Source organism: Rhincodon typus, chromosome 16 (genome assembly GCF_021869965.1).
Source record: "Rhincodon typus isolate 14 chromosome 16, sRhiTyp1.1, whole genome shotgun sequence".
NCBI classification, from domain to species: domain Eukaryota; kingdom Metazoa; phylum Chordata; class Chondrichthyes; order Orectolobiformes; family Rhincodontidae; genus Rhincodon; species Rhincodon typus.
This window is the reverse complement of record NC_063347.1, coordinates 31,205,377-31,226,731: the sequence shown is the minus strand read 5'-3', so window position 1 is coordinate 31,226,731 and position 21,355 is coordinate 31,205,377. Positions and strand designations below refer to the sequence as shown.

Sequence of the window (21,355 nt, the reverse complement as noted above, 5' to 3'; positions counted from 1 at the left end):
CTGTATTCCTGTTACTCCTTCCAAAGTGAATCACCTCACACTTTTCCGCATTAAACTCCATTTGCCACCTCTCAGCCCAGCTCTGCAGCTTATCTATGTCCCTCTGTAACCTGAAACATCCTTCCGCACTATCCACAACTCCACCGACTTTGGTGTCATACGCAAATTTACTAACCCATCCTTCTACGCCCTCATCCAGGTCATTTATAAAAATGACAAACAGCAGTGGCCTCAAAACAGATCCTTGAGGTACACCACTAGTAACTGAACTCCAGGATGAACATTTCCCATCAACCACCACCCTCTGTCGTCTTACAGCTAGCCAATTTCTGATCCAAACCGCTAAATCACCCTCAATCCCATGCCTCCGTATTTTCTGCAATAGCCTACCATGGGGAACCTTATCAAATGCTTTACTGAAACCCATATACACCACATCAACCGCTTTACCCTCATCCACCTGTTTGGTCACCTTCTCAAAGAACTCAATAAGGTTTGTGAGGCACAACCTACCCTTCACAAAACCGTGTTGACTATCCCTAATCAAAATATTCCTTTCCAGATGATTATAAATCCTATCTCTTCTAATCCTTTCCAACACTTTACCCACAACCGAAGTAAGGCTCACTGGTCTATAATTACCAGGGTTGTCTCTACCCCACTTCTTGAACAAGGGGACAACATTTGCTAGTCTCCAGTCTTCTGACACTATTCCTGAAGACAATGATGACATAAAGATCAAAGCCAAAGGCTCTGCAATCTCCTCTCTAGCTTCCCAGAGAATCCTAGGATAAATCCCATCCGGCCCAGGGGACTTATCTATTTTCACACCTTCCAGAATTGCTAACACCTCCTCCTTAGGAACCTCAATCCCGTCTAGTCTATTAGCCTGTATCTCCGTATTCTCCTCGACAACATTGTCTTTTTCCTGTGTGAATACTGACGAAAAATATTCATTTAGCGCCTCTCCTATCTCTTCGGACTCCACGCACAACTTCTCACTACTGTCCTTGACCGGCCCTAATCTTACTCTGGTCATTCTTTCTTTTATTCCTGACATACCTATAGAAAGCTTTAGGGTTTTCCTTGATCCTACCTGCTAAAGACTGCTCATGTCCCCTCCTGGCTCTTCTTAGCTCTCTCTTTAGGTCCTTCCTGGCTAACTTGTAACTCTCAAGTGCCCTCACTGAGCCTTCACGCCTGATCTCTACATAAACCTCCTTCTTCCTCTTGACAAGAGATTCAACTGCTTTAGTAAACGACGGTTCCCTCGCTCAACCACTTCCTCCCTGCCTGACAGGTACATACTTCTCAAGGACACGCAGTTGCTGTTCCTTGAACAAGCTCCACATTTCAATTGTGCCCAGCTCCTGCAGTTTCCTTCTCCATCCTATGCATCCTAAATCTTGCCTAATTGCCTCATAATTGCCTTTCCCCCAGCTATAACTCTTGCCCTGCGGTATATACCTATCCCTTTCCATCTCTAAAGTATTCACGAGTTATTATTTTCTAATGTGAAGCAATAATGGTTGCGTGGATCTTAATTTTGTTTTGTTACTCACATACCTGTTTGTGAATATTTTATTAATTTCCTGTTGTTGAAAACAGTTTGATATTTAACAGATTCACAATGTCATATTTCGTTAAATCCCAGCTGCACAGTATCAGTCAACATACATATTACATTAATCTTAGCAGAAATCCATAAACTATTAATTTAAAAGATCTGTGTTTGTGTTGCTGCATTGTTAAAAAATAACCATTTTGGCTTGAAACAAGTAGAAAATGGCAAGACGTGATCCCAATTTTGGATTCTGGCAGATAATTTATAGCAATTTCTCCCTTAATGTATTTACTTTCACTAATTTCAATTCATTCATTCACAATTATAAGTCTTGCATTTGGAAAATCCATCCAATCACTTGAGGGCAAAACTGGCATAAGTAGAATAAATACATAAAATAAAACAGATTTTTAACCTTGAAAAATGTGTTAAACTTCACCTCGTACTTTTTGTGATTTATTAATCGTAATTTATGAGAAAACTTTGCTAATAATACTAAAATCTGACCTCCAGCCAAATTCCACCACAAATATGATTATTGAGGCTGTTTTATACCTCATGCTTTTCCCAGAATGCAACAGAGTATCAGTGTACAAATACAATATGCGGGTTGAAGAAAAATTATATCATCATGAGTTTGAAGCATGCTTCTTGTGTCAGCCATTGTTAATTTGGTTTCACCCTTACCTCAGTTTGAGAAAGTTATGATTTGAAGTCTCACACAAAAATGTGAACACAAAACCCTTGGTTCATGCTCTGGTGCAATGCAGAGGGAGCACAGCACTATCCGAAGTGACATCTTTCAGATGAGATGTTAAACTGAGATGTTCTCTGAGCTCTTTTTAAAGGTTCCATGGGACTGTTTTGGAGAAGAGCATGGGAGTTTTCCTTGGTGTCCTGGCCAATATTTTTCTGTAAATCAACAACACTGTAAGAAAAATGGATTCTTACATTATAATAGGGACTACACTTCAAAAGTATTTCCTTGCAGTTATTGTGAAAATATATCGGTGCATGTCTATCTGAGCTGTCAGTTTCAAACAGCATGATCTCAAACTTATTGATTACAATAAATTATTGTTCAAAACAGCAAATAAAATGCACAATATCTTGAATGGTATTATATAAACTTTTTGTTCAACTGCTTTGCAAGATAATTTACATAGAGATTTCAAAATCACACCTTGCTCGTCCTTTTAGAGGCAAGAAAATGTGGAAGAATTGCTAAGAGATAGCAGTATATCCTACTTATTCAGTTATTCTTAATTGTATTTTTGTCATTTACAGTGTCGCAGTTTGTGCGTTTCAGATTCATTTTGCTTTTTCTCCCAGTTGTGCCTCCTTTTTCTTGTTTACGCTGTTAAATTGATTTCACAGATAAAAGATTAGAGATCAAGGCTGCTGTTGATTGATATTCTGAATCATAGCCTGTCGGAATTTTAGCAAGCTGTCAATTTCTATCTGGTTTTCTGATTGATTTCACTTGCACTGTGTTCACTCAAACGACCTTTATTTTGATCATTCCTATCTTCCAGAAGCAATTTGATGCATTTTCTCCTTGTTGTTTCATTTTTTTATTTGTTTGTATAGCTATTCTATTCTGGATCCAGACTGTCAGTAGCTTTTGATTTGACCAGTGGTGGTCACTAACAGAATTAAGGCTTGCTGTCCTCAGGGCAGTGGCGCAAGAATTATGTCTGCCCATTTGATGACCTTGTCTGAAATTAGAGTGCAATTTGCCTTTGGGGTTGTGAGGATTATTGGAGGGGGTGGTCGGGGGTTGGTGTTGGTGCTGAGATTTTTCAATGTGGGTAGGTGGATAAACCTGACTTTAAAATTCTAGTCTATTTTCAACCAATTGTTATTTCTCATACAAAGTTGGCACAGCAACACTCACTGTAGAATTTACTGGAAAATGCTTTTTATGCATTGAGAAGAATGGTCCATTACAATTTTCCTTGCCCACTCCATGGAAGTAATGGTATTTGTTTAGATAGTTCTTCAAATAAATGGAGGAGTGCACCATCATTTTAGCTCCACTACTCCACAGGTCACAACATACAAAACCAAAATTCCAATTACAGAGATGGTCAATGAAACACTTTATTGATATCACGTTTTCAATGGAAAGGTCTATAACTGGTTAGCATATGCAGTTGATAATATAGAGGTATAAATGTTTATTCATCTAAACAATCCTATATGCATACGCAAACACAAATAGACATGCACGTATAGGCGTCCTCTCTCTCTCATTCACTCATTCACTCACACTCTCTCTCTCATGCATACGCACACACGCACGCACGCACATACACACATTTACTTTAGGAATATTCTTGAAGTCAAAAGCAAATAGAGTAGAAAGTTCTAAAGTCTGTCACTCCAATGTTCCGGCTCATGGTTATGTCATTAATCCTGTGCAGTTACCTTAGAGTCTTGGCAGATACAGTTTGCTCAAGAGAGCTCAAGAAATACAATTTTAAGGTTCCTTCAATCACTGTTTCAGATGGTTGATTAAGTTTCACCCTGAACTCAACAAGAGGACTTTTTTCAGAAAATAGGAGAGATCAACTGAAGAGCCCTTCCTGACAGGCTTTGCACTCCCCATACTCACCATACAAAAGCACTCTCCATCCTGTCACTGTTCAAACAAGGTCCAGTATGGTCTACAACAAAGCTCGAAATTGCTAATTATGTGACTTCTAGGAAACTATATTAAACAAAATCTCAGTGTTCATACTTCAACAATCTCTTATAAAGAGACACTCTAGGTACTTCCACAAAACCTGAAATAAATCCATTTTTTCACATCCTTTAAAATTTAAGTCCTCCAAAAATAATGAAATATTAAGTGTCTTTGTAACAATGTGGAGTGGCAATTTCTCATGCACTGATTACCGTGGTCATTCATTCAGAACAATCACATCAGCAACCAAAACCAAAACAACATACCCTGAGGTCAACATTGAAATATAAAGTAGTTGGATGTGAAGTTCATGATGTGTTTTAATGCAGTGTGGTTCAGTTAGAATCTTGTGACCCACTTTGGCCAATAAAAGTAAGTAGTGAATGATTTTACTGCCTTTGACAAATGATGCATATCTTGTGAGTGAATATGCTGTGCTTTTTAACATATATGATGAGTATATTTGCTATGAGTAACACAGATCTAAAATTAATTAAATTTTTATTTTAAAAAATACTGCTCTTCAACTTTGTATGAATAACAATTAAGTTGTAGATGAAAAAATGGGACGCACTGATTCTGTTTCTTTTTCTGTAATAAGACTAGGTATTCAATAGATGACTGAAGGAAGGTGCTGAGGAAGGTTCACTGGACTCAAAACATTAACTCTGAAATTTTTTTTAATAGATGCTGCTAGACCTGCTGAGCTTTTCCAGCAACTTCTGTTTTTATTCAATAGGTGATGTTTTCTTCTTTGGTTTCATTCTGACACTAATCAGTATGTCAAGAGAATATGTTCCTCTGTGTTAAGCTACCAGAATTAAGCATACTGAGTCTCGTGCACCATCCTCAGGTCTGCCAAAGGTATTAAATTTATAGCTCGCCGTCTTGAGGTACTTGAAATGCATATCAAATTATTGTGAAGTCATCGGACAGAAAAATTACTTTTGTGTTTGAAATGTTGTTTTATTTGCTGATTAATTATAATTCCATTATGATTTGTTTTTTTTCACGTTACTATGATGTAAGATATTATAATGTAATGATTGCTCATCTTTTTATTTTTTATAAGCAAGACTCTGGACCTTCAGTACAACATGCATTTAGCAGCTAACCTAGCTAACAATTAAGTTAACTCAGTGAGTTTAGTGATGCGATGATGGACATATCAATCATTAGAATTCATGTCACATTAGCAAAAAAGGTTAATTTCTATTTGCAGTGTGATTTGTCATTCTTAATGTGTATAAAGATCATGTCATTCATCAGTATCATAGTTACACCATGGATACAATGTTAATTATAACAGTAATGTAATTAATACTGTTAAGTTTCAGTATCCAGGAGAACATTTCTGTCCAGTACCAATTTCAGTAATGTTTTTGTAATTGATATCAGTTAGGTTTTTCTAACATAATATTTTTCAAATGTATATCTTTTTTCTGTATCTTACTAAATGGTTATTTTCTTATATCTACAGAGACTGGGGTAATATTTACAGTCCCCCCATCATTCTGCCCAGTGAACAACTAAAAGATGGGAAAAATGCACTTTCACCTAGACAACCTGCAGTTCTTCAGGATATCGGAAGTATGAGAATTTCATGCATGTTGAGCCTGATAATTTTGCAGAACAGATGGATCAATATACAGTATTGAAGAAGAAAAGCTTCAACTTCTTGTTTTCTTTTAGCAATATAAAATATAAATTTCATGTGGCAGGTCTAAAGAGGGCAGGAATATAGGGAGCTGGGGTTTCAAGCAAATAGATCTTTGAAGGTAGGAGCACACATTGAAATAGTTATTCATAAAACTTATAGGATCTTGAGCTTCATAAAGGGAGGTATTGAGTGCAAAATCAAGACAGTTATGCTGAACCTTTCTGAATAGTCCACAACTCAAGTATAGCATCTAACTTCAGTCCATCTAGCTGGATTTTGCTGTCTACAAGGGTGGTGGAAGTGGAGATGATGATTGATTTCAAAAGAAACTTGATGGCCACATGAAGGAAAATAACTTGCAGGGTTATGGAGGAATAGGACCAACTGTATTGTTCTACAGAGAATGAGAACCAAGTTGATAGGCCAAATGATCTCCTTCTGTGCTTTTATTACTCTACGTTCATTAATGGAACAGAGTGTGCTATGTGACAAGATATCTAAAATTATTCATTATAGATGGCTTTTCTTATTGCATTACAAACAAGTGTGTTTTTTGTTTCAAAGCTCTGTTTGCAATTTTTAAATTACAACTATCACATTAGATATCTAAGCTTTCTGAGAAGTTTAATCATAAAATGTATGAATTTCTATTACGTTCAAGGGATTTGTTAAAAAGAGATTCAAGAATATATCTTGTTATATTTGAAATTTTGGCAGCCATTGTACATCAAATACATATACTTCTTTAATGAGAACAAATGTTTGTTATTTATCCAATGTAACTTTCATTGAAACAATTAATACTGAAATAATATTTATACCCAGCAACAAAATATGATGATGCGAGAGTTTGAACATTTGATTTAATCTCAACAATAGGACAGTGAAGATTATCTCAGAGGACAACAGGACCTTGATTGGATGGGCCAATGGGCCGAGAAGTGACGTGGAGTTTAATTTGGATAAGGGTGAGGTGTTGCATTTTCCTCAGGCAAACAAGGGAAGGACTTGTACAGTTAATGATAGGGCACTGGGAAATGTTGCTGAACAAAGAGTCCGAGGGGTGCAGGTGCATAGTTCGTTGAAAGTGGAATCGCAAGTAGACAGCATGATAGAGAAAGCTTTTGCCAAACTTACTTTCATTGATCAGAGCATTGAGTATAGGAGTTGGGATGTCATGTTGTGCCTGTATAAGACATTGGTGAGGCCATTTTTAGAATACCGTGTACAATTCTCATTGCCCTTTGCTGTGATGTTGGGTATAGTTCTTGTGAACTGGAAGGCAGGACATCAGAATTTCTTTGTAAGATGTTCGGGGAGAAAGAGTATGTGATCCCTTTAAAAGATGATGTGCTTTACTTGGCCTGGAGATTTAAAAAAAGAGTCTGCAGATGCACAGAGTGTTGTCAAAATTGAAACATTTGTTTCAAAGGCTGTATGGTTAGAAAAAAAAACAGTCTTGTTTTGTTAACAAGGCAACCAGGTTGAACATCAACCAATTAATTTAAACCAGGCACTTAGATACTAAAAATCAATTAAATTTAAATTTGATGGTTTTGACAACCGAGGACCAAACCTGTTGTAAGAAATTGGTCGGTCATCAAGGGTATAAAGAAGAGGTTATTTTAAAAATTGGGGTGAGAGTGAACTGCCATCTGAAGAGAAACTCACTGGTTCTCACAGAAATCTCTAAGCTCCCAGAGTAAGCAGCATCTAAATATAGGTACTACAGCACTCTTATCAAATATTCCTGACACAAGAATTTGACGGAGAAAGGCATTCCTGACTGTAGGACAGCAGAGAAGGCAAAGAACATTGTGGAAGACTTCTCCTGACTAATTTCGAGAGATTAAGCTTTTTTAAAATAATTTGGTTTATTAAAGTGGTACTTATATCTAGTGGAACAGTACACCATGAGAATCTTGTTTTATTCGCGAATAGTTAGTGGTTAAGGAGGAATTGTTCAGTATGTTAGTAGTTCAGTTAATTTGTTAACAGTTGGAGTCAGGTAAATAAATTGTTATTTGTTGATTATACAGCGACTGGCAGGAGTTCATTTTATTTCACCTCTCCTTTATAACAGATTGGGAGGTGAGAGGCAGGTTATACCACTTTTCACATTTCCTTTGATACATTACGAGGTGAGGTGAACTTGTCTGGGGGTTTTGGTTTCAATTATCAGAGATGCATTGACCTCCCCTCTGCTTTGTAACAGAGTGGTTGCCCGACTCCGGGATCTGGCCACTTCGTGTACAGGATTTGAACGTATCTGAACAAATTTGGATAGATTTGAACAGATTTGGGGTACAAAAGGTCCAGAAAATTGAAACAAGCTTGGGGATTAATGTCCTAGATCTTTAAATAAAACTTAAGTGTGAACTGGAAAATCTGTGTATTTTCGGTTACTTGAGGTGGTTAAATCAAAAGTGGCGGAAATGGCTCTTAACATTACTAAAGAGGTTCTGGAGCTTGAGGATGCTTCTCAAATTTGCCAGGAAAGTTGAGAAAGACATAGGAAGGATGTACTTTTTGACTTAGCAAACAGGCTAGAATTGGGTTTAACTAGGGATGAGAGGAAAGCTGAAATTGTAAAGGAGCTACTCAAGCATTTAGGTGAACCTGATAAACAGGCATGTGCAGTGGAGTTAGAAAAAATTAAATTGCAAATTAGACAGTTGGAATTAAAAGATAAAAAAGAGAAAGAAGAACTCTAGCAGAATAAAAAGAAAAAGAGAAAGAGTTTGAACTTCAAAAGTTGACAATTAGGCAGGAAAGTCAAGTTAAAAGAATGGAGATGAAGGTAGAAGATAGGCTTAGTGAGGAGGGGAGTGATAATGAGCAAACCCATTGTAGCCAAAGACCTGGTAGACATATATGCCAATATATCAAAACATTACCAAAATTTGATGAAAAGATGTAGAAGCCTTTGTAATTTCCCAAAGGATAATTGGGTAATGTTAACTCAGATCAAGTTGGTAGGCAGGGTATTTGTAGGGCTGTTAGATGAGGTGTCGAGAGAATGTAAAGACGTAAAACTGGCTACTTTGAGTGTCTACAAATTAGTACCAGAAGCACATAGACAACGGTTCAGAAATGTAAGAAAGGATCCAGATCAGACTTATGTCAAGTTTGAAAGAATTAAACATAGCAACTTCGATAGATGGGTGAGAGCATCAAAGATAGAAAAGGCATATGAGGATCTTAGAGAGATTATTCTGCTGGAGTTCAAAAACTCACTTCCAGAAATGATAAGAATTCATGATGAGGAACAGAAAGTTAAAACAGTGGGAAGAGCTGCAGAGATGCTGGATGAATATGCATCAGTGCATAAATCGAAATCTAGCTCTCACCAGCAATTTCATTCCATGAGGGATAGAAATTGAGAGAGAGAGAGATCCTTCAATGAAAAACAAAAAGTAGATCACACTGGGAATAGTTTACCACATGTGAGAAAAGAAACCCAAGAGGGTGGAAAAGAGGTGAAAGACCTTGCGTGTTTGCAGTGTAATAGAGGGGGACACACAAAGTCACAGTGCCGGTGGTTTAAGAAAAGCATTGGGGAAAAGGATGTGGTAGAAGAGGCTAAACCAGTGGGATTAGTTAAGGTAGTAAAGGAAGTCCCAAGAGAGGTCAAGGAGCTGCAGGAGTGTGCACAGCCTAGTCATGGGCTGTATAGTGAGATGGTGCCCGACTTCTTCAAAGACTTCACCTCTGGGTAAAGTTTATGCAGGTAGAAGAGGGGGCAAAGGTAAAGAAATTACAATATTGAGAGATACGGGAGCTGGTCAGTCTCTAATCATAGGAGATCAAAGTAGTTGCACTCCTTATGAAATGTTATCCGAGAGAGTAATAATCCTTGGAATAAATGGAGAGAGATTTAGCCTTCCCCTGTGTAAGATAAGGCTGGAAAGTCCAATCAAGACTGGGGAAGTGACAGTGGGAGTGATTGAAAGAGTGTCTATTCTTGGAAACAACGCAGCCAGATTAAAGGTGGGAGTGATACCCATTATAGTGGAGAAATCAAAAGAAGTCCAGGGAACTGAAGAGTTGAAAGAAAAAACTCCTGGAATTTTTCCAGACTGTGTGGTGTAAGATCCCACAATCATAAGTTAAAGCAAGAAAGGAAAACCAAAGAGAAAGACGAAGGAGTTGAGGTCCAGTTAGTTGACATTCTGTTTGATCAAATGGTAAAGGAATAACCAAGGTAAAGGCTCAGGCAGAGGTGTTTAGTTCTGAAAGATTAATCGAGTTACAACAAAAAGATGAGACAAAAGATTTGTATCATGAAGCCTACTTGGAAAAAAAAAATCAGAATATATTTCAGAATGTTATTATCTTAAGGATAGAATCCTAAGGTGGAAATAGAGACCTTGGCAAGTTAGTGCAGAGGAGAAGTGGGCAGATGTTCACCTGATTGTGTTACCGGTAGCATACAGACAGGAAGTATTATGGGTAGCACACAAATTACATGTAGGAGGTCATCTAGGAGTGAGGAAGACTCAGGCTATGATACAGAAGCATTTCTATTGGAATGGATTACATAAGGATGTGGTTGAATTTGACCATGCCTGTCATACGTGTCAGATGGTAGGAAAGCCACAGGCAGTAATAAAACCAGCGCCTTTGATGCCAGTTCCCGCATTTGAAGAACCTTTTATGCGGGTTATGATTGATTGTGTAGGTCCCCTCCTTATAACCAAAAGTGGGAACCAGTACTTGCTAACCATAATAGATGTGTTTACCAGGTTTCCGGGGGCAATTCCATTACTGAATATCACGGGAAAAAAGGCTATGGAAGAGTTGCTTGCTTTCTTTACCCATAATGGACTACCCAGAGAGATTCAATCAGACCATGGGTCCAATTTTACTCCTAAATTGTTTAAGGAGGTCATGGATAGTTTAGGCATCAAACACTTTAAATCGAGTGTGTACCATCCTGAATCCCAGGGAGCATTGGGAAAGTGGCATCAGACCCTAAAGACCATACTGAGGGCTTGCTGTGAGATTACCTAACTGACTGGGATAAAGGTATGGTATCCCATTTATATTATTTGCTATTAGAGATGACCCAAATGAATTGACTCAGTTTATTCCATTTGAACTATAGGTCCGAAGTCAGAGATCCCAGAGTTGGATTCAGTATCTGAGGTGAGAGAAAGATTAAACAGAGTAGGTGAATTATCTGGACAATAATTAAAGGTGGCACAGCACATAATGAAGCAAGAAGCCGATAAGAAATCTAAAATTCGTATGTTTACCCATGGGCATAAAGTATTAGTGCTGTTACCAGTGGTAGGAGGTCCCTTCAAAGCAAGGTTTAGTGGTCCCTATCAGATTGAGAAGAAGTTAAGTCAGGCATATTATCTAGTAAAGATGCCAGATAGGTAAAATTTATCAGGTATGTCATGTGATCATGCTAAAACTTTACTATGACAGGGATGGGGAGCCAGAGAAATAGGTATTAGTTACTGCCCCTCAGAGTGAGGAATCAAACCCAGATTATTTGGATTTTGATGTGCCTCAGAAGAAATTGAATAATGAAAAGGTCCTTAAAGATAGGGTAGTGAGCTATCTGTCTCAGGAACAGAGAACTGAATTGAAAGGCTTATTGCAGCACTATGAGGACATATGTAGGAACAGAATGGGGAGGACTAATACTATAGTACATGAGGTTGATGTAGGGAATGCTGTTCCAATAAAACAACACCCCTACAAGCTTAAAGCAGCACAGGTAGAGAAGGAAGTGGAAGCAATGCTCCAAGAAGACATCGCTGAGCTGAGTCAAAGCAAGTGGAGGTCACCGATCATGTTGGTTCCCAAACTTGATGGTACTCAACAATTCTGCGTAGATAATGCGTAACCAAATCTGACTCATACCCAGTTCCAAGGTTGGAGGACTGTGTGGAAAGATTTGAACAAGACACTTACATCACAATGTTAGACTTACTTCGTGGTTATTGGCAAGTACCTTTGTTGGAGAGAGTGAAATAATTTTCTGCATTGGTGACCCCAGATGGGCTGTATCAATTTGAAGTAATGCCCTTTGGAATGAAGAATGCACCAGCCACATTTCAGAGACTTATGAACAGAGTTGTGGCAGGATTGACTAATTGTGCCATCAGTGATCTTTAGCCTTTCGTGGACAGATATTAGGCAGAGCTTTTTGAGAGACTACAGAAGGCAAAGTTGGTTATAAATTTGGCAAAAATAGAATTCGTGAAGGCGGAAGTGACATTCTTGGGACACAAAATTGGACAGTTGACACCAAGGAACATGAGACAAAGGCCATCGAGGAATTTCGGAGGCCATCCTTGAATAAAGAGATACTACAATCTTTGTGATTGAGCAGATTCTGCAGGAAATTTGTACCAAACTTTAGTACCATGATGGCACTGCTGATGGATTTGTTGAAGAACATGAAATTCCAGTGGGCAGAATAATGCCAGGAAGCATTTGAGAATTTAAAAACAGTGTTAACCATCGCACCAGTTTTAGCACACAAAATTTCTTGAATCCCTTTAAAGCTGCTATCAACACAGGCCATGTAGGGATTGGAGCTACATTAGCTACATATATCAGAGCCGGTTGTGTACACTGATCACAACCCTTTGACATTTTTGGAAAGATTTAAAGACAAGAACACTCGACTATTTTGTTTGAGTTTTATGTTACAAACATTTAATTTACAGGAACAAAAACAAAGCTGCTGGAAAAGCTCAGCAGGTCTGGCAGCATCTGTGGAGGAGGAAACAGAGTTAACGTTTCGGGTCCGGTGACCCTTCCTCAGAACTGATGATGGCTGGGAAAACGTCAGTTTATATGCAGAAAATAGGAGGTGGGTGGGGTAGGGAATAAACGATAGGATAGAGCCCAAAGAGAGAGAAAGACAGTTGGACAGACAAAGGAGTTGCTAACGATCAGGCTGGGAGGGTGAATAGTTGTTAATGGGGACTGTTAGTGACTAACAACAGGGGGTGTGTACTGGCAGGCTGTGTGGTAACAAGGCCTGGTGTGTGGGCTGGGGGGCTGGGACATGGGAGAGTTTAGGCCCTAAAATTATTGAACTCAATATTGAGTCCGGAGGGCTGTAGCGTCCCCAAGCGGAAAATGAGGTGTTGTTCCTCCAGCTTGCGTTGGGCTTCACTGGAACACTGTAGCAAGCCGGAGACAGAGATGTTGACCAGGGAGCAGGATGGTGCATTGAAGTGGCAGGCAACAGGTAGTTCAGGGTCTTTTTTGCGAGCAGAACGTAGATGTTCTGCGAAGCGGTCACAAAGTCTATGCTTCGTTTCCCCAATGTAGAGGAGACCACATTGTGAGCAGCGAATGCAGTAGACTAGATTCTTGGAAGTGCAGGTGAAGTGTTGCTTCACCTGGAAGGTATGTTTGAGCCCTTGGATACTGGGGAGGGAGGAGGTAAATGAGCAGGTGTTGCACCTTCGCTGGTTACAGGGGAAGGTGCCGTAGGGCTATGGGGAGGTGTTGGGGATGAAGGAAGAGTAGACCATGGTGTCCCGGAGAGAATGGTCCCTGCGGAAGGCGGACAAGGGAGGGGAGGGTAATATGTGTCTGGTGGTGGCATCTTGCTGGAGGTGGCGGAAATGGCATCTGATGATTTTCTGGATGTAGATGCTGGTGGCATGGTAGGGGAGGATAAGGGGAACCCTATCGCTGTTGCAGGAGGGAAGAGAAGGGGTGAGGGCAGAAGTGCGGGAAATGGTTCAGACCCGATTGAGGGCCCTGTCGACAACGGAGCTGGGGAATCCTCGGTTGAGGAAGAATGTGGACATTTCGGAGGCTCCCTTGTTGAAGTTGGCCTCATCTAAACATATGCGACGGAGACGGAGGAACTGAGAGAATGGGATGGAGTCTTTACAGGAAGTGGGGTGTGAGGATGTATAGTCCAGGTAGCTGTGGGAGTCAGTGGGTTTGTAATGGATATTAGTGGCCAGTCTATCCCCAGAAATGGAAACAGAAATATTGAGGAAGGGAAGGGAGGAGTCTGAGATAGACCAGGTGAAAGTGAAGGCAGGGTGGAAATTGGAGACAAAATTGATGAAGTTTTCCAATTCTAGACGAGAGAGGGAAGCAGCACCGATGATATCATTGATGTATCGGAGAAAGAGTTGTGGGTGGGGGCTGGAATAGGACTGGAACAAGGAATGTTCCACGTACCCCATGAAGAGACAATTTAATTTACAGATTGTACATGTTGCGGGTCGTGAAAATGCTATTGCAGATGCGTTATTACAGGTTTAAAAGGAAAATGTATACATAAAATAGACACATTAGTGTTCAGTGTTGTATATATGTATATAGAATTAGTATGAAACGTGTAACTCTAGATTAATGATCTATGTATCTAGTAATAGTGGCATTAAGATTTAGAAAAAGAAAATCAAGTCATCTTCTCATAATGATGGTTCATTTTTTCTTTAGAGGCACATTGCAAAGTTGGGTATAGTACTTGTGGATTGAAAGGCAGGACATTAGAATTTGTTTGTAAAATGATAGGGGGTGAGAGTACACGGTCCCTTTAAAAGATGATGTGCTTGTCTAGGCTTGGAGATTTTTTTTAAGAAGTTTGCAGATGCACTGAGTTCTCAAAATTGAAACATTTGTATCAAAGGCTGTACAGTCAGAAAAAAAATCTGCAGTCTTTCCAAGGCAACCAGTTTGAATATCAATCAATTCATTTAAACCAGGCACTTCGAAAATTAGAACCAATCAATTTAAATTTGATGGTTTTGACAACCTTGGACCAATCCCACTGTAAGAAATTGGTAGGTCATCAACGGTATAAAAGAAGTCGTTATTTCAAAATCGGGGTGAGAGCAAACTGCTATTTGAAGAGAAACTCACTGGCTCTCACAGAAATCTCTAAGATAAATAAATTGTTACTTGTTGATTGTAGAGTGACTGTCAGGAGTTCATTTTATTTCACCTCTTCTTTATAAAAGATTGGGAGGTGAGAGGCAGGTTCTACCACTTTCACATTTCCTTTAACAGATTACAAAGTGAAGCAAGTTTCTCTGGGGGTTTTGGTTTTAATTATCAGAGAGGTGTTGACTTCCCCTCTGTAACACCCTTCTTTCGGAAAGATGTTGTTCAACTTGAAAGGGTACAGAAAAGATTTAGAATCATAGAATCCCTACGGTGCAGAAGCATGCCAATCAGCCCGTTGGGTCCACACCGTTCCTCTGAAGACCATCCTACTCAGACCCACACCTGTACCTTATCCCTGTATTTCTCATGGCTAATCCACTCATCCTGCACATCCCTGGACACTATAGTGTGGCCAATCCACTGAACCTCTACATTTTGGACTGTGGGAGAAAACTGAAGGACCCCAAGAAAACCCATGCAGACATTGGGGGAATAGGTAGTCACCTGAGGCTAGAATCGAACCCAGGTCACTGGTGCTGTCAGGCAGCAGTGTTAACCACTGAGCCACCATGTCTCCCTTTACAAGGATATTGCTGGGACTTGGGGGTTTGTGTTTTTGAGGGAGGCTGAATGCGTTGGGGCTTTTTTTCCCTGAAGTGTCAGAGGCTGAGGGGTGATCTTAATTGTTTATAAAATCATGAAGGGCATGGATAGGGCATCAGTTTAAGGTAAGAGAGTAAAGTTTTAAAAGGGACCTGAGAGGTAACATTCATGCAGAAGGTGATGCGTGTATGGAATGAGCTGCCAGAGGAAGTGGTGGAGGCTGGTACAATTACCACATTTGAAAGCCATCTGGATGGGTATATGAATAGGAAGGATTTGGGGGGATATGAGCCAAATGCTGGCAAATGGGATGTCTGGTCAGTGTGGACGAGTTGAACTGAAGGATCTGTTTTTGTACTATATAACTGTATAACTCTGTATGCAAAATATTTCTCAATATTGCTGACTAGTTTGCTTCTGTAAATGCTGAGTGGATTTTTTGTTTGTTTTGTAGCGAAGCACACAGACAGGAACAGTAATAAGCGTGGAAATTTGACTGTATAATTGAACTTCCATTGAGGATATTTCAGCTGACTTTGGGAGGACTACCTCAAACAGCTCTGTGCCTAGATGGATCAGCTTGACATTGCAGTTTATCTGTGTAAATTGCAGCAGTCTGTGCCTGTTGGATAGTGTACAAGCAAGGTCACTTGTGGAAATTGTAGCTTGAGTGGCAGCAGCTGTCATCCTGAGAAAGGAAAACAGATTGCTTTCCTATGGTGTCAGGACCATTCACTGGATCAGTACAGACACTGAAACAAATAAGATACTTGATTTTATCCCAGTATGAATAGTTCAATTGCTCCTGTCTTTAGAAGTAAGATCCACCAATGAGATGTTGCTGTAGTACGTCCACAGGATATATTGTAGCACTTTGCCAAGATTATTTTCTTAGCACTTTTCTGTCTTGCAATGTCTACCACTGAAAAGAAGAAAGCAGCAAGGGTGTGGGTACACTATTAAACCAAATTGCCTCTGAATCTCACATCATGTTAACTTGAATATAGACTGCTCTTGTTTCATTGTTACTGGATCAATATCATGGAACACTGTACGGACACTGGAGCACAGAAAATCCATTTGGTTGCTGAAACTGATTTGTAATTTGATAAAATCATTGTAATGTGTGCCCTAATTCTGCAAGGCTTCATTTGCCCCATATCCCCTAATGTATTTGGCTAACCACTATCTGGTAATCTCAGTTTTGAGATTAGCAATTTTGATAAAGGCATAGAAATGTGTTTCAAGACTTCAAAATACCTCAGGGTTTGGATCATATTCCTAATTAGCTGACTTTATCTCAATGACTGATGTCATTTCAGTCCCTCAATGTGTTACTGCTTTGTGACATAATTCCAATCATTATCCTTTGCATAATCTTTATTTTAAATTCCTTTTCTATTGTAAGGAGTGCTTTACAAACACAAGACATAATTCTGTGAACCACTGATAGGTACTAAACCAACCCTCCAGTCTCTGTGTCTACATGAACTGCAAACTCAAGTTTATAAAAAAGACAAACATTTATGTAGCACCTTTCATGACCACCAGACATCCCATACTGCTTTACAACCATTAATTTTTTTTTCAAAATTTAGTCACTGTTGTAACGCAGGAACCACAGTAGACTATTTGGAAATAGTACCTCTCAGAAACAACAAAATGATCATGACCAGCAAATCAGTTGTTTAGATGTTGATTGCAGGGTGAATGTTGTAAAGTTCACCAACAATGATCTCCCCTATTGCTTGAAATGATGGCCTTGCTTCTGTTGAGTTCAGCTGAGAGAACAGATAGGGCCTTGACATAACACCTCAGCTGCAAGATGGCTTTCAGTGTATCACTCTTTCAAATTGGAGTGTCAGCAAGATTTCTGCACTCAACCTTGTAACTCAAAGAAGAAAATACTGAAAGTTGAATCTTAAAAATATTGGAAAAGAAAAAGCATCTACTCAATGCATTTAGTTTTGATGAATTGATAGCATTAGAGGTGCTTGGCACAAATTTGAACAATCTTGTTGTTTTTCATGCTAGTGAGTGAATCTATTATGTCCACTTTATTCTTGATTTCTTAGCCAAAATTGTAAAAAGAACCACAAAATGCAGACAAACATTTTGAGAGAATGGATTGTTTTCACTTGTGCCTCATAATCCTTTTATATTATATTTGTTTTGTCTTATATTTGACAGATAATACTGAGAATAATGCTGAAGATCAAGATGAAGTACTGGATCTGTTGTATGATCCTTGTTTGAATTGTTACTTTGATCCAAAAACGGGGAAGTACTATGAACTAGCATGAGTCGAAGATTGAGACTTTGGAAGCAACATTGTTGCATGGTTATAGCTTGGGTTTCATGAAGTCTTCAACAGCATATCATTTCAAAGATGCCCCTGACATTCATAAAGTCAGATAAAAATACTTCAATCCAAAACAAGACTGAATGATGTTGAAACGAATGTAACCATCTTCTGAGGCCTGCAGCTGCATTTCAGCACACGTTATTTTTAATTATAAAGCACTGTAACTGGACAGATTCCACAGTTCTATACATGTTTCTTCTTCTAAATGTGATCTTGAATGCTTGTTAGTACTTTTGCATGCACTTGCTGTCTAATTTGAACCATGTCTTATTTTGAAACAAGGAAATATATTAATAATTAACAGATTATTGCATTGTAACTAAATTTGTAAAATTTTGGAATTAATTTCACAGATATTATTGCTTCAGAGTGAAAAACTTTCAATCATGGGCAATTTTCCGAAGCTAGTGAAACTGGTGTGGATGGGTTTGTAATTTCATGCCAGTTTGCTAACACCATCACGTACCAAAGCCACTTTCAGGAAGGCTGGATCATGTTCCCCATTTGCAATTAATGAAGCACTTGTTAGGTTAATTGAGAGCCAAATGATCAGATGCCAATTTCCTGTCAGACTGCAGCCCAGTGCAGCATTAGGATCGTAGCAGATGCCTGAATGAGGCTGCCCAGCAGCAGACCATGGGACCAACACTGCAGGATCACCCCGGGCTTCCCTGTCTACAACAGTGGTCTAGTAGCTATGACCATTTTTTATTACAAATATTTTGTAAGTGCTCAGGATGGAGGTGTCCTTTCCCTTAATGGTACTGGCCAATCCAGCCAAAACCAATGTTGGCTGACTGGCCCTTTACAATGTGATGTGAGAATACCTATTGGATCCTGATGTCAGGGTCCAGACCCAAGACAGAAGATTCTGTCCCTTATGTTTGCTATTGGTCAAACATATATTAATGCAGTCCTTACACTACATAGATATATAACGTAGATTTGATCCTGGACTGGAGACTGGTAACCTCAGAAATGTAAAGATAACGTATTGAACAGCTGGGGTTTTGAGATTCATTCATAAATATCTCAGCAAATACTGGTTTTTAGTGAATTATGATGATTCTTTAATATATGTTTTACATCACTTAAAGGAGAACTTCAAGTGGATAAAAATATAAATTGAGCACGTAATTTTCCTTAAGGTCACAAAGTATAAAATCATTTGGTTTCATTAATCAGTAATGCATTTAAAAAGGGAAATATGTGCATTCTTAAACTAATATATCCTAAGATTAATTCTAACCAAATTTTAATTTCTTGTTCAGCAACTCTGTTGGAAAGCTTCTAACTGTAAATAATAAAGATTGCAAAACTGGCATCATGCTGGAAACCACTATAAAATGGTCATCAAGAAGTGACTGTATGTTCAATGATTTTGCCTGAGGTCCACTCAAAATGCAGCTTCATTGGCATAAAGCCAACATACTGCAGTCACCAATTGGGTTCCAATTGCAGATCACAAGTAAGGGCCTGAAGCAATTTGACTGATGCCAATGCTAAACCAGCCTCTGTAAAGTATGCTGAGTTGGAGAGAGTAAACCTCTCAACAGCTTGTCCTACGAAATAAATCTATTGAAAATAATAGCTTCTCCAAATGAGGATGGCCCCAGCAGTAACTGGTTTACAGCTGAAGACCCTGATTGAATGGATAGAGCACATAGGTTCCTAAAAGAGGTGAAATAACTTCAATTCGCTTAATCAACATGCCAAATGAATTTGATGGACACACTTGAGAGTTGACAGCCTCAAATTCGCAAGTCAGCTATAGTAAAGTTTTGTGCAGGATAAGCCTTCTGATATACTAATTAACATTGTGCCTGAGTTAGGGAAGCAAACCACAACACAATAGCACTATATTTGCACATCTTATAACCACAAATCCTGTGGATTTAAATAAGACTGACAATTTTAATGTAGATTTATGCAGAATTATGAGTTGTTTTCTACTGTTAACAGTGACAAACAATACTGATTCAGAACTGTCTAAACTCACATCAAATAAGACATTTTACAGCCGAGACAGAAAGTACATTGCACAAATGTGAAAGCAAAATTCACCAGAAGCTGCAAATCTGAAATTAAAACAGGAAATGCTGGAATTATTCAACAGGCTTGGAAGCATCTGTGGAAACAGAATAAACATTTTCAGTTAATGATGTTTTGTCAGAAGGCAATTTCCTCCTGTGTTAGTTGGTTGATATTAGATTCCAATGAAACAACACATTGTATTTTAAATTCGCGCCTTATTTTCACTTTCATCAGTGCCCTTGCCCTTCTCGATCTTTAATTTCCTCCAGCCCCACCATCCTCTGAAATATCTGTATTTAGTTCTGGAATCTTGAGAAATCCTGATTTTACTTTGTCTGTTTTTAGTGCCCATGCCTTCAGCTGCCAAAAAAAAACCTAATGCTTTGGAATTCCCACCTTAAGCCTTGCTACCTCTCTTTGTTCCTTAAAGATCTTCTTTTAAAAAAAAAATACCTTTGGTCAACTATCCTAATATCTTTTTACATAGCTAGATGTAAAAAATTATTTTACAGTGTATTTGTAAAACAATTTGAACCATTTTATGTTAAAGGCACAATATAAATACAAAATGTTGTTACTATCAATTTGAGTTAGCTGCAAACGCATTACTAATTTACATTCAGGTGTAATTCCATGTTTGCCACTCTTTACTTTGGGCTCCAAAACTTTGAAGGCGTTTTGTGGCTAACACTGATACTGTTAATACCTTTGGAGACAAGTCGAACCTCAGCATGTCCACTCTTACTGTAAAAAAGAACTGAGAGAACCTGGCAAGTGTACTTACTGTTAAATTGGAGAGCAGCCTGGCTGCAAAAAATAACCTCTCCATCTCCTTAACTGTACCTCTCACATTTCCTTATATTAGTGAAAAATAGCATTAAAAATGAATTTAATTTTAGTCTAGCTACTCATTGTTAAGAAATATGATTTGCTATTGAAATTATGAGATTCGTAAATTAGATTGTTAGAATTTTTATACCACTGATTCCTTTCCTCAGCAACTTGGATGTGGAAGACCAATGATTGAAACAATGTATCTGGGAATAGAGGCAAAAGATTTAGAATTGCTTTCATCTATGTGCTTGTGACTATTTCTGAGTAACTAATTCATGCCTTTCATTGAAGAGCCATGGTCTGAAAGTAGGTCATTGATCAATATTCTCTGCTCCAGGTGGTGTGTAACTTGGCGAGGCAACAGAACATGGACAAAAATGTAAGGCTGTTTTTACATCATGTCAAAAATGCAATAAAAATACAGACGTATATATTGTATATATATTGAAATTGTTGCTCGTAGTTTTCATTTTTAATTGTATCCTGGCCCCTTTGTCAGTGATCAAACATTATTGCCTGAATGGCATCCTAAGCAGGTGTAAGTATAAGCTAATGCCATTCAGTCATCAGACCTAGCAGGTATGTAGGAATGTATGGAGTGACTCGCCCATGGGGAAGAGTAATTGTTCTTTTCAGTCACTCTTATTGATATGTGTACATGCTGTGCTATACCACTGCCAAAGAACTAGATCTTTCATAATGTCCTTTTTTTTCTCTCTA

General features: G+C 38.6%; 1 protein-coding gene across 4 annotated transcripts in view; it reads left to right on the top strand.

Moving 5' to 3' along the window:
* cfap20dc (CFAP20 domain containing) overlaps positions 1-21,007 on the top strand; it is a 342,974-nt gene extending 321,967 nt beyond the window's left edge. For 3 of the 4 annotated variants that reach the window (XM_048606449.1, XM_048606447.1, XM_048606451.1), the window contains 2 exons: positions 5,734-5,843; positions 17,593-18,026. In XM_048606449.1, coding sequence (XP_048462406.1) covers positions 5,734-5,843; positions 17,593-17,705 — 223 coding nt within the window. In that variant the 3' untranslated portion in view covers positions 17,706-18,026. Of the gene's footprint in view, positions 1-5,733; positions 5,844-17,592; positions 18,027-20,972 lie in introns of those variants that run through there. The other variant, XM_048606448.1, reaches the window with a different exon arrangement.
* The last annotated feature ends 348 nt before the right edge of the window (positions 21,008-21,355 follow it).